Source organism: Pollicipes pollicipes, unplaced genomic scaffold, assembly GCF_011947565.3.
Source record: "Pollicipes pollicipes isolate AB1234 unplaced genomic scaffold, Ppol_2.1 Scaffold_4002;HRSCAF=4701_pilon_pilon_pilon, whole genome shotgun sequence".
NCBI lineage: Eukaryota > Metazoa > Arthropoda > Thecostraca > Pollicipedomorpha > Pollicipedidae > Pollicipes > Pollicipes pollicipes.
Window position 1 is genome coordinate 29,959,776 of NW_023596420.1, and position 11,843 is coordinate 29,971,618.

The following is an 11,843-nucleotide window of genomic DNA, read 5'->3' on the forward strand; positions in this document are numbered from 1 at the left end:
CTGAATCGTTCGCAGCTTATCTTAAGTATATGTAGTCATGTGGACGTTTGGTTTAGAAAGTGAATTCTGCTACAGAGGAAAACCTAGTGTTGCTTTCAAAACCAAATGACCAATTTTCAGAATATATGAAGCTTAATGGCCGCCCATAACGAGCTGGAAGTAATGAATGGGTAGGAAACAAGTCTTGCCGTCGTACTGGTACAGCAAAAGCATTTCTCGGGAGGAGAGAACGATCCCAGGTAGTTAGGCAAGCTGCGAATAAAAACACTCGGATTATTGCATCTAGGATGATACGAACTTTTGTCCTCTGTCTGAATTATGTCCCTTCTGTATTCTTCATCCGTGCAACGAAGTAGCTTAGTTGTAAATTTGAGTTTACGACCAAAGTTGCCACAACTCTTGCAGCGCGCGGCATCGTAAACACTTCTGGAAATGACACAACTTATTTGATTTAGTTGTCAGGAAAACAGCAGTTTCCCAACAGGAACTGACCATAGCACAACATTGTCTCTGGCTCAATAGGAGGATACACAGTTGACAAATCCTGGCTTTTGCAGACGGGTTTGCCCCGAATACGTTTGTTTAATAAGATAAGGGTAACTCATGCATTCATGCCCAGAACAGTGAGATTTCATGCTCCGGGGCGCCACTGAAAAACAACTTATCACACACACCAAGTGTCAACAACGTACACTATTGGGTCAAAACAGTTAAAACACAGCATTTTCACTGATTCCAAGCGCACTATGTGGCTCCCTCATAAGCAGAGTGCATCTGGAAAGTCTCCGTTTCCTACACCGTCCGCAGACTGGTCCTCACCCGTCTTCCTTGTCCTCCCGCTTGGCGAAGACCTCGAGCAGCGGCGCAGGGAACACGCCCTCCACCACACAGGTGATGTTGACCGAGCTGGGGGACGGCTTGTCCTGCGTCAGGTTCATCGCTCGGGCCGGCGCTGAAAACGGACGGCCGTGAACGCCTGGTCAAGACAAGAGTAGACGACGCATGGCGAAGACGTAGACTAAACGGCATGGGACACTCGCACAGCACAGCCACAGCAATACAATGCGCCATGGATGCGCGCACTGGTGAAAAATGCTACGCAAAACTCTTCAGACACATTGAAGCTTGACCGGATGTTTAATTATAGTTTAAGATCGAGGTTGCGATCATGGAAAGTTTTAAATTACATTCATAGGCGCTGCGACGCCATGGATTATTCAATGACAGCTCTAAGGTCTGAGCGACAATGACGAACGCAGAGCATGTATGAACAGCAATAATGTTCCAAATGCTTGCAAAATGGAAATGGATTAAGAAAGCCGAAGGGTACGACAGGTGAGCAGAGTGACACCGAGCAATTAGACTAGCTTAGAAGGTTGACTGCACCAGATTTCTGGGCCGTCCCTGAGATGCCAAAACGTCACGTGGCGTCCGAGCAATGCTGTCGCCCTCGCCGACGCCAAACGGTGCTGTCAAGAGCCGTGGCCAGGCGCCAGCGGGGCCAGCAGGCACATCCCGCCCCATCGACTGCACCAGCGGGCCGCCGAAAGTGACATTTTACTGCGCGAGCCTTGCCAGGCGCGCCGCGGCGACCCCCATCACCCGCCCGCTCTGCAGTCTGGCGGCTCGACACGACGGAGAAATCCGCCGCGGCGCGCGCGGCGCCGCCGCCGCATCGCGGCCGCGCTTGCCGCGCCGCGCCGGAGTGCAGACACCGGCCGCGCGTGCCCCGGCCCGCCCCAAATTACACGGCCGTAATTGGCGAATGACTCGTGTGATCGGCATCTGCAGTGGGCCGGCGCGCCGCCGGCGTCGCCAGCGTCTTGAAAGCCAGAGCCCCGGTGGAGCAATCCATTAGCGGCGCGCGCCGCGCGGGCGGCGCAGGTGAGCGGCGGGCAGGGTCGTGTGGCGACGCGCGGCCCCGCCGGCTCGTGCCCTGCCCGCGCGCTGACGTGCGCCCAGCTCGTAATTAATGACGGCGCAGTTCAGTGCGAAAGTGAAATGTGGCCCATTGGCACGGCACCCTGGCAATCGACAGGTCGGTGGCAGCCAGCTCCAGTCGGTAATTTCAGCCTTTGATGAATAAAACAAGTTGCAAACAAGGTGGCCCGTAACGTTTGATTACAAGGAAGCTCAGTGTCGTTAGCCACTGATATGATATGCAGTCAAGGCTTAATCAACAGGCGAGTGCTCAGGGCATCGAAAAGACGGATGTTCATTAGGTGCGCTCATTGTATGCATAGTCCTTTAACAGTTGTCTCGAGGGAGACGATGAATGTACTCGAACTTCGTTATGAATGCCACGGCAGATCGTTCTCATAACAGAATACATTCTTGCCTCGACGAACTCGTGGCAAACCTCATATCGCGAGCATAAAAAACTCGATCAAAGCCACGGTCGTATTAAATGTATTTGAACAACCGATGGCTATGTTTTAGGTGCGCAGTCACAATCTTGTCACAAATTCCTCCGAGCAGCCAATCTACGAGAGGCTTTCGATCACGATCGGTAGTAAAACTTCCAGTGATGCGATTCGAGTTAATATCCGACGTTATCGAAGCGTCCAGCGCCGGCTAATAGCACACCGAGAGGTCCGCATCATATTTTGATAATAAAACAAAGAATATGTGGTAGTTGGAAATTGAATACGCTCGCTACAGTCAGATTGTCCCGCCCGCCATCTCGCCTTGATACCGGCTGCTCCCCCTCCCCCTCCCCCTCAAAAGGCCGCGGTGTCGAGAGCAGTTCCGCTACCTAAAATCTCAGGTCAAAAGTTTAGTCGGAGTGCGAGTTCAGCGAGAAGATGACTGAATGAGCTCTCGCGTGCCGACCGCAGCACAGCCAGAATGTCCCCGGAAGTACGCTGGTGGGCGGGCCCCTCGCACTGGAGTCTGTCGTCGACCGTCTACGGTCTGACGGAGATGGATGGCCGCCAGCGGCGGTCGAGCCGCGGTGATGATGTGACCCGGAGCAGCGCACCTCCCCCACAACAGACCGACTGCCAATGAGGTGTCGGAGAGAGGTGACCTCGCCGTCGTAAGTCCGGGAGCGACAGGTTTTCGCCGAGGTGTCAGGAGAGTCCGGTCCCAGCGTGGCGTCGGGAGAGGGAGGCCACCTCAGCGGAGTAGCGGGAAAGCCTGGCGGTCTAAAAACACAGTCGAGAAGTTTACGTTTTCCAGCAGTGGACAGGAAATAACAAACATGAATCCTCTCTAGAGAGCATCACAAACCGATTTTGAGCTACCATCTCCTCCAAGGTCAGTCAGGAAGTCCGTCGGTGAGTTGTCTTCCCGCCTCTGGTATTAAGGCAAAAGTTACGAGACGCGACCGATAGGCGGAGCGTTTCAGGTAAGCGCAGCCTTCGAGCTAACTCCTTGGCGCTTCAACAAGGACCCTCAGATGAACCGCTACACCTCCGGGGATTCTCGGCCGGGACAATCGAACTCCTGCGACGTCTACCGGTCACATCATGACATCTCAGTAATGAAAAGCCTGTACGGGACCAAACTTCTCAAACTCGCGCTCGAAATGATGACCCAGTTACGCAGAACCCTTCCCCGGAGGTCTGCGAGGCGCTGCCTGGCCGCTGACCTCACCGACCGCGAGCCCCAGCTGTACCCAGCGCCCACCCGAGTTGGCAGCGCTGCCCTCTTGGCAGGGGTGCTCGTCCTCGGGCGGCCCGCTTGTTGGGCGCCGTGTGGCCGCTATTATTAAACCCGGGTGTCCGACGACCGCACTGCCGCGAACGCCGACGACTCGCGTTCGTGGAAGGGGCGTCGACTCGCTGATTCTGCCCCGTGCCGAGTGGCCGAGTCCCCGCCGACTACCAGAGCGAGCCGGCCGACAGACAGCACTGCTGGAAGACGTGCTCGCCACCAGCCTCCTAAGTCGCCGCCGCCCTCCGCAAATGATGAATCATGGCCGCGCGCGCCGTAATGAATCATTGTTATCGCTGCCACCTGCTCGGCGCCCGTGAGGGAGAGCCCACGCCGCTGCCTTATCACGTCTCGGACCCGGTACCCCAGCGAATCCTGTGGAATTTCGGAGGCAGGCGGACAAAGGGTGCACCCCTGACCCCGCGTCTCCCGAGGGACTCCCAAGCCGTGCACGATCCCGCGTGGCCGGCGCTTGGCAGCTACTCACCGTAAACGATCATCTTCTTGGCCTCGGTGACGACGCCCGAGTTGGTCATGACCCTGCAGATGTAGGTGCCGCTGAGGTCGACGGTGGGGTTGGAGACGCTGAGCGCGCGGTGCTTCTTCAGCAGTTCGGGCGACGCCACGTGACCTAGGTGCAGCCTGCCCTTGAGCACGCCAGACCCAGCCGGCTCCAGGCCCAGGCCCCACTGGTACACCTGATGGTTCTCGTCGCCGAAGTACCACTTAACGAGCAGCAGGTTGACGCCGTCGTCGGGCAGGTCGTACACGCAGTCGAGGATGGCCGTCGAGTTGGTGTTGTGTTCCACCACTTCAGGCACACGCAGCTCCGTGATGTTCACGCTCTCTGAAACTGAGCCCACCGCACTCAGCTGAGGTACACTGACACGGCTTGGCAGAACGCAGAATCGGGGGGGGGGGGGGGGGGGGTCGTCGCGAGCATAGCCGCGGAATTATTAACACCGGCCCCATACGTCCTGTCGGCAAATGTGCTGTGCTAGATCAGTTCGCTGCAGCTGCAGTGCGTACTACAAAGAATCCATGAATACATAAATACGAGACCGAATTCAGACGCCGTGCGAAGGGTGATACAGTCGGAGTTCAGCTACCTGCAATTCCCACTGGAGCTATTTGGACCCGTAACCAGGAAGTTTTGTGATCCCGCCAGGGGTTGCAGCTCTCCCTCAGAATTTCGGTGAAGGTCAGGGGTCAGCACCAGCACCACCCTGTATGGCGGAAGTCTGCAGGACACGGATTTAAAGGTCAAAAGGCGCGAGGCGCATCTTAGTATCACGCCCCAGGCGGCGGATGCCCGCGGGCAATTTCGACGCGGCGCACGGGCGGTAATGACCATTGGACGAAGCACGTGCGACGCCGCACTGCCGGTGGCGCGTCAGGCACGCGGGCACGCTCCGCTCCGAGCCGTGCCGGCGTCCGGCGAGGCCACTTGCCCGGGTCCCGGCCGGCCGTGGGCGGCGGGACGCCGGTCAAGGAGTCGGCGCCGCTATCCTTTGCTGCAGATCCGATGTCCTTGCAGCACTGTCTCCGGGTTTGGTCGATGCCGGCCGGAAATGGTTTTGGCGCGCGCAGCGCTGCTGCCCAGATACCCGCCATCAGACGAATAGTGCACGAGGTTTGGCGTGTTCGGTGTTGTAGCTTAGCTCGGTGAAGCAGCCCGCATCATTTCTACGACGACCGTTTATGACAGTGCGTCGCATGAAATGCCCAGACACCACTGCATCCCCCGCCTCCCAAAACACACTGTTGCCCCATTCCAGTGTTGGTGGCACCAACTTGAGACAGACTCTGAGCAAGATGGGGCCAAGATGCCTCGTGCGATGTTGTTGAGCGCCAAAGGGCGACCGCCGCCGCACAACGGACAAAAACCGGACAAAAACCGAGACCGCGCCGGACAGTGTAGTTCCCAGCGGAGCCCGACCTGTCCTCGTCTCTGTTCCGCACTTCACAGCCGCCGGGAATCGTTTGTCAGCGTGGCCGCCCCCCGGGCGCCTCGCCGAGATTATCTGCCGGAGCTGTGGGACGGTGACGGACGGCGGGGCTGGCGAGGCGCGGCCGGCGGCGCGGCAGGTCCCTCATCAGGTCCCTCATCAGGTCCCTCATCACGTCGGCACATGCGGCCGCGCTGTCGGGCGCTAATTGATTTTCCCGGGCCGCTCGGTTCGCGATTAAACTGTGGCAGAACGGCGCAGCCCAGGCCGAGAAAAACCTGCGACCGCTCGCCGGCCTCCGAGTGGCACCGTTTTTTGCCGACGCAGTAGCCTTCCCCTCGCGGAGGCAGCGTTGAAAAAGCAGGAGAATTCTGCCCGAGTGCAGTGAGCTCGAGCCATTGTCGCTGCGCCGGGTTTCGCACCGCAGCGCCAGTGAGCGGCCGGCCTCAGGCAGTCCTTCCCTGCAGGACCCCGGCCTATCTGGCGATCGGAGGTGTGAGCGGGGCTCGTACCGGAGACCCGCCGCCTGAGTAATGACAGGGACCCTCCTGAAGGAATGTCATTCCGGTCACCTGGCGGGCCGAAAAACTGATGGCGAACAGTGGGAAACACGACCTGGCCCCAGAGACAGTTGATCTCGCCCTGATAGCGCGACAAAAACAAGATTAAAATGACAAATGAAGACAGTTTTGTGAGCGTGTGTTACGTCGGGCTGTTTGGTCTTGGCGGATGGCTTTGTTATGCACACACAACAAAAAATATCTTGCAGCAAATCCGAATGAATGCGCGGCGAATGAGCGCTAAAGATTTCATTGAAATCAAACCAAATCATTCTGACTTGTTTGCAGGGCTTCCGCGCTTTGCCTGTATCCCCTGCAAAACGAATGTTTTTAATATTATGTAGATTTCGAGGATTCACATGGCTGGACCGCGTGAGGTAGGACTTAACATGTTGGAACGGCCGAGGTGAACAACAAAGCACTCAACAGAATTCCACCAATTCCCCCACCATAGTCACGTTCTCAACCCCAAATCCCTTCCCGCACCAGCGCCGAACGGCCACCCGTGCGCAATTACAGCACAGACCACGGCGTCGACGAAGCCCTGCTTTACGTTCGCTTTACGAGCCTGCGGGCAGTGTACGTGATTGGTCAGCTGGGACTGGCGGCCTCGTGCCGGGTCGACCCCTTTGTGTCGGCCAAACGACACCGCTCTGGGGAGACAGATCGGGACGCCGGCGAGCTGGAGAAGGCCACGGATGAATAGAGCGGCGCAGTAGTAGATGGAGAGATAAATGGAAAACAACCGGCTGGGGAAGAGACCGGAGGAAGAAGGGTGGCGGAGAAGAGGTGGCATAACAGGTGAGAGAGAAAGAGAGAATGAGAGAGAGAAAAAGAGGAAAGAGAAGGAGAGAGGGGGAGAAAGAGAGAAGAGGGAAGATAGAGAGAGAGAGAGAGAGAGAGAGAGAGAAGAAGAGAGAGAGAGAGAGAGAGAGAGGAGAGAGATGAGAGAGAGGGAGAGAGAGGAGGAGAGAGAGGAGGGAGAGAGAGAGGAGAGAGAGAGAGGAGAGAGAGAGAGAGAGAGAGAGGAGGCGAGAGAGAGAGAGAGAGAGAGAGAGAGAGAGAGAGAGGGAGAGGAAGGGAGAGAGAGAGGATAGGAAAGCGAACAAAGAGGCATCAGAAATACCCCAAATATATGATTCAAAGCCATATATACGGGAATTTAAATACCTCATACGTGGAAAGATCATCAGTTATAGCAATCATCAGCCGTATCATCAATCATTCATATCAAAAACAAGATCACAAAATAATTTCAATCAGCCATGCATAATCACGACCAGGCACGCATTGAGATTAATCATCCGGCGTTAAAGTAAAACGTCGGCTAATAACAAATGTCCCAGTTCTGTTCAAGCAGGCCCGATTTTCCCAGTCCATGGACAGCCAGAAGATCGTGCGTTGTTGGCTCTCCCTCCGGCTCCCGCAGAATGAAGACACGACCTGTCGCGGTCTCGAAAAGTCGCTGCCTCTTGGCGATGCCAGTCCCCTGCGGCCCAGGCGCGCACGGTGCGCCTCTGGCCGCCGCCGAGGCCGTCCGTGGACTGCTGCAATCGATCACCAGATGGAGCTGTCCGTGAGTGGCGGCTGAGCTGACCCGGCGTTGTCATTAGAGCAGCTGCCGAGCCGGGCCACGGCCGAGGTATTCGCCGCGGACAAAAGGTGCTCACCGAGCGGCCGCGTCTCGCTCAAAGGGCCCCGGCTGTTTATGTTGCGTAATTACCGCTGGAATCTCAGCGATGAGCGCTGATGAGACGGTGAATGGACTCCAGCCGGAGATGACTGAGCTGGAGTGAAGTGGAGATGACGAGCGGCTGGCCGAATACTTCACCTCGCAGGAGCTCGCCGGCACGTGGCGGGGTCCAGCTCGCCCCATCTGCGAGCAGCTGCCCTAGGCCGTTTTTAAAAGCACAGTGATTGATATCAAGGTTGAGTCTCGACAGCACACGACTGATTATGTTATTTCTTTAATTTGATTGAAATTAGGAGCAGAGCCGACAGATCTTTGCTAATTCGTTCCGAATTTTATTTATTATATTCACACTTTGAATCGGTGGCCAGTTCGGTAGCATTCGGCTGAATTGTCTCCGTATCATTTGTAAACATCAGATGTGTATATGAGACGAGACTTATAGCGAACTACGTAATGTATCACGTCGTAGAAACTGGCTACAGCGACGAATTCAAGGATTTTGACATTGGCAGCTTCTTGACAGCGCCAGTTGGTAAATAAGCCTTTTTTGGAATGGCATGGGTTTTGTCTTTAATAGAATAACAAGCATGAAATCATGCACCAAGTGATTCACCTCACAGCGTGTGATGATGGATCGTCGGGAAACTTGTCACTGTATGACAATATAGAGTTTCACGTTTAAGAAATATGACTTTTGTGACTTGTCGCTGCCGGTCAAGTAGCAAAGGAGCCAGACTAGCAGTGGCGGTTTGTGATGAGGCTGCATGGCATGTTAAAATATGGTGGCCAACATCATCTGTTGGAATTGAATTGCAACACTGATGACAGAGAGTCTCAGTTTTCGAAACAACGTTTGCTCTTCCACTGGTCGATGCCAAACCCGCCTTGTAAAATGCTCCGACAAATTCTGAAAAATACATCAACACGACTTTGGGGGTATGCTCCATGACAAACGCATTTACACGTTCAGAAGTTACAGCATCTTTAACTCTTTAAAAACACACAAACGTTACCATTGGAAGTACGGAGTGAATGCTCAGAGTACCGATGAACGTTCACCGACAATGTGTTTAAACACATTGCTGTGTTTATGGGCTGGTTTTTTCGATTCCACAAAGGAAAACTCCCCTGTGAGCTGTTGTTTGAAATGAATGGGTTTCCAAGGCGGTAAATCTGCGGCTGCAGTTGGATGCTTTTTACGCGCTTCCCCTGCTATAGGAGCTCGCTGGACGCGGCTTATCGTGCACCTAATACCAGCCGGGTGGTGCCTTTTTATCCCAGTCATCTACCAGAACGATGATTAATTTAGGATGAACCTAAACACGTCTGACCCTTGGTGTGACCTTTTGAAGTCCATTATCCCAGCATGTAAACCTAACAGACTAATTTAATCACAATTAGCCAGCATGGATGCGCGCCTCAACAGCCGTTAACCGACCCGAATAGCATCGCACGCTCATATCGTATCCACTCTTCAGGCACGTGACAACCAATGCTGGAAGCCCACTGGCTCCAGCCGGGGCGGCCATGGTCGTCGGCACGGACGGCGGGTCTTCCAGTGCCTGGAGCCGCAGCCCGCCAATCTTTCCGTGATGGATTGCCATCGGATCGTTTTTTCACCGTTATCCAGACCCGGTGTGTCGTTTGTTTCCCGCCGGCTGGTCTCATCAAGGTAGCGGCTGTACTGTTTGACCCCCGCCCCGGCGCGAGGCGCCTGCCCTGCAGCCGGTCCCGGCGGAGGTCACCGAGGTGGTTAGTATCACTTAGCCTCACACCACCTCTGCACCCGCTCTGAGATTACCTAGCAGCCAGAACCCGCTCGCTCGATCGCCTCAGTATTGTAGCTGTGACGGTGGTGTAAGATGATGCAGGGGTTCGACTTCTGTGGGTCATGAGGACTTCGCGACACACTCAGCTGCTGATGCTATGTAGCGTCGCCTGCCTCTAACCCTGGCAGGAAGCACGAACATCGCGAGGAAGGCTCGATTTCGAAATATATGGAAATGCACGCATTTTCGTTTTATATGCGTCTGCATATCCATCAATATTTGTATACATATATATATATATATATATATATATTATATATATATATATTATATATATATATATAATATGTGTGGGGGGGGTGGGTGGGTGGGTGGGGGAGGGGTGTGGGTGTGGTGTGGGTGGGGTGTGGGTGGGGGGTGGGGGTGTGTGTGTGTGGAGGTGTGTGGCGTGGTCGGGTGTGGTGTGTGTGTGTGTGTGTGTGTGGGTGTGTGTGTGTGTGTGTGTGTGTGTGTGTGTGTGTGTGTGTGGGTGGTGTGTGTGTGGTGTGTGTGGTGTGTGCACGTGTGTGTGGGTGGGTGTGTGTGTGCATGTGTGTGTGTGCATATATCCCGGCGAGAATAGCACCATATAGTAAATATTCTCGTTGTAGTCAGAGCTTCTGCCAAACTTTCATCCACGCTCATCACCAGTCGGCCAGGTCCAGGGTTTTCTTCCAGTGATATTTTAAACTTTTGGGGAATACTTTGCGGCGCAACTGAGGCGATTGTACTATCACGGCCATTTGTTCTTGAATGGCGGAAGTTCAAGTCAGTCGGACAATGACCTTATCACCCAAAGAATCTCAATCGTGCCAGCTTTGATCAATCAGGGCTCAAGATTTCGCCAGCGGTGGCACAAGTTTACTGAGCCACAAAGAGTTGGATCGTGTAAATTTAGTCCGCCCACGCCTGATAACCAGAAACGGTTCAAACTCCACCTCGATGTATTCCAAGCGTGAACGCGCTGGACTCATCGCTGCGCTCTTTAGCGCACCGTCTGGAGATAATGGGAACAACTGTTTGATAACGGAAACAGCTGTTTAATCTCAGCAAAAGATGGGTGCGAGAAAAACTCGAGAAGGTGCGAAAACTGCGATTTTTTCACTGCGATCTTCTCCAGAGTCTCGTGATGGACAGATGAAAACAGCTGGACACCGTTCTTCAGTTGGGGACGCGACCTTTGCATTGGAAACATCCCTGTTTATCATTCAGAGGCCATGACTCCATGTCTCGCTAGTTGCTCAAGCGCGTTGATCCACGCCGGACTACTCGGTTATGTGCTGGACGGTTTCGAAAGGGCAGGAAAAGGGAAGGGTCTGAACGGCATGTGATGGATTGACTCAGCTCCGCTAGCATTGGGCTGGGCTTCATTAAGACGGATGGCGGCTGGACGGCCCGTTGTTTCAAAGTAACTGGACCTCTCTCGTGTGAAGGTATTTGATTAGGCTGCGAGTCTGCACCAGCCGTGATGAAAATTATGCATACACTGCGAGCTGGCTTCACTCCACTGTTCTAGGCAGCACGAGCCGAGGCCCTGTCCGTGGCGTCCATTGGCACCCGGCCGTGGCAGCCGCAGGCGCGTGTCTTGGCTCGCAGACCGGCCGGTCCTGCAGCGGTAATTGGTCAAAGCGCGGTGGACGGGAGCCGCGGTGTTGAAAGCGGTCCGGCGCGGTGGCGTCCGCTGGACTGCCGGCCGGGCCGGGTCAGCTGCAGCAGCCCTGAAGGCGCCCCATGGCGCCTGACGACAGCACCGGCCGACCTCAGCGCGGCGAGGCGGCCGAGGGCGGTTCCAGGCACGGCTTTTCCAGGAGACGGAGGCGGCAGAATGGGTGACAGGGTGGCGCCTGAAGGCCGCATGATAGGTCACGCTCGTGCTGTTGCCGCGTCCGCAGCACGACACGGCTGGCCCGACCTGAGCGGCGCCGAGCGAGCCCAGCTAATCGGGTGTCATGCTTAATAAAGTTACGACAATGGGAAGATGGCATCCACCGGTCGGCTTTGAGAGAAAGTAATTCGGTGGTGGAATCACGACCTTTGGATATTGTTTTGTGGTCGCACCACATTCTACTGCAGCCGTCAATTCAAACAAGCTATTTGAGGTTTGATCGCAGTGACTCAGGCGTTTTGGTTGCAGTCACTTGCAGGTGCAGTCGTGCAATTATATTTGGGTCCGCTG

General features: G+C 55.1%; 1 protein-coding gene across 1 annotated transcript in view; it reads right to left on the reverse strand.

Annotated features, from left to right (window-relative positions):
- Window positions 1-37: 37 nt before the first annotated feature.
- LOC119094364 (uncharacterized) overlaps window positions 38-11,843 on the reverse strand; it is a 14,955-nt gene continuing 3,149 nt past the window's right edge. Inside the window, exons 2-3 of the mRNA XM_037217429.1 lie at window positions 4,145-4,510; window positions 38-952 (exon numbers count right to left, since the gene is read on the reverse strand). Of these exons, the coding sequence (XP_037073324.1) occupies window positions 816-952; window positions 4,145-4,510 (503 nt within the window). The 3' untranslated portion in view covers window positions 38-815. The remainder of the gene's footprint in view (window positions 953-4,144; window positions 4,511-11,843) is intronic.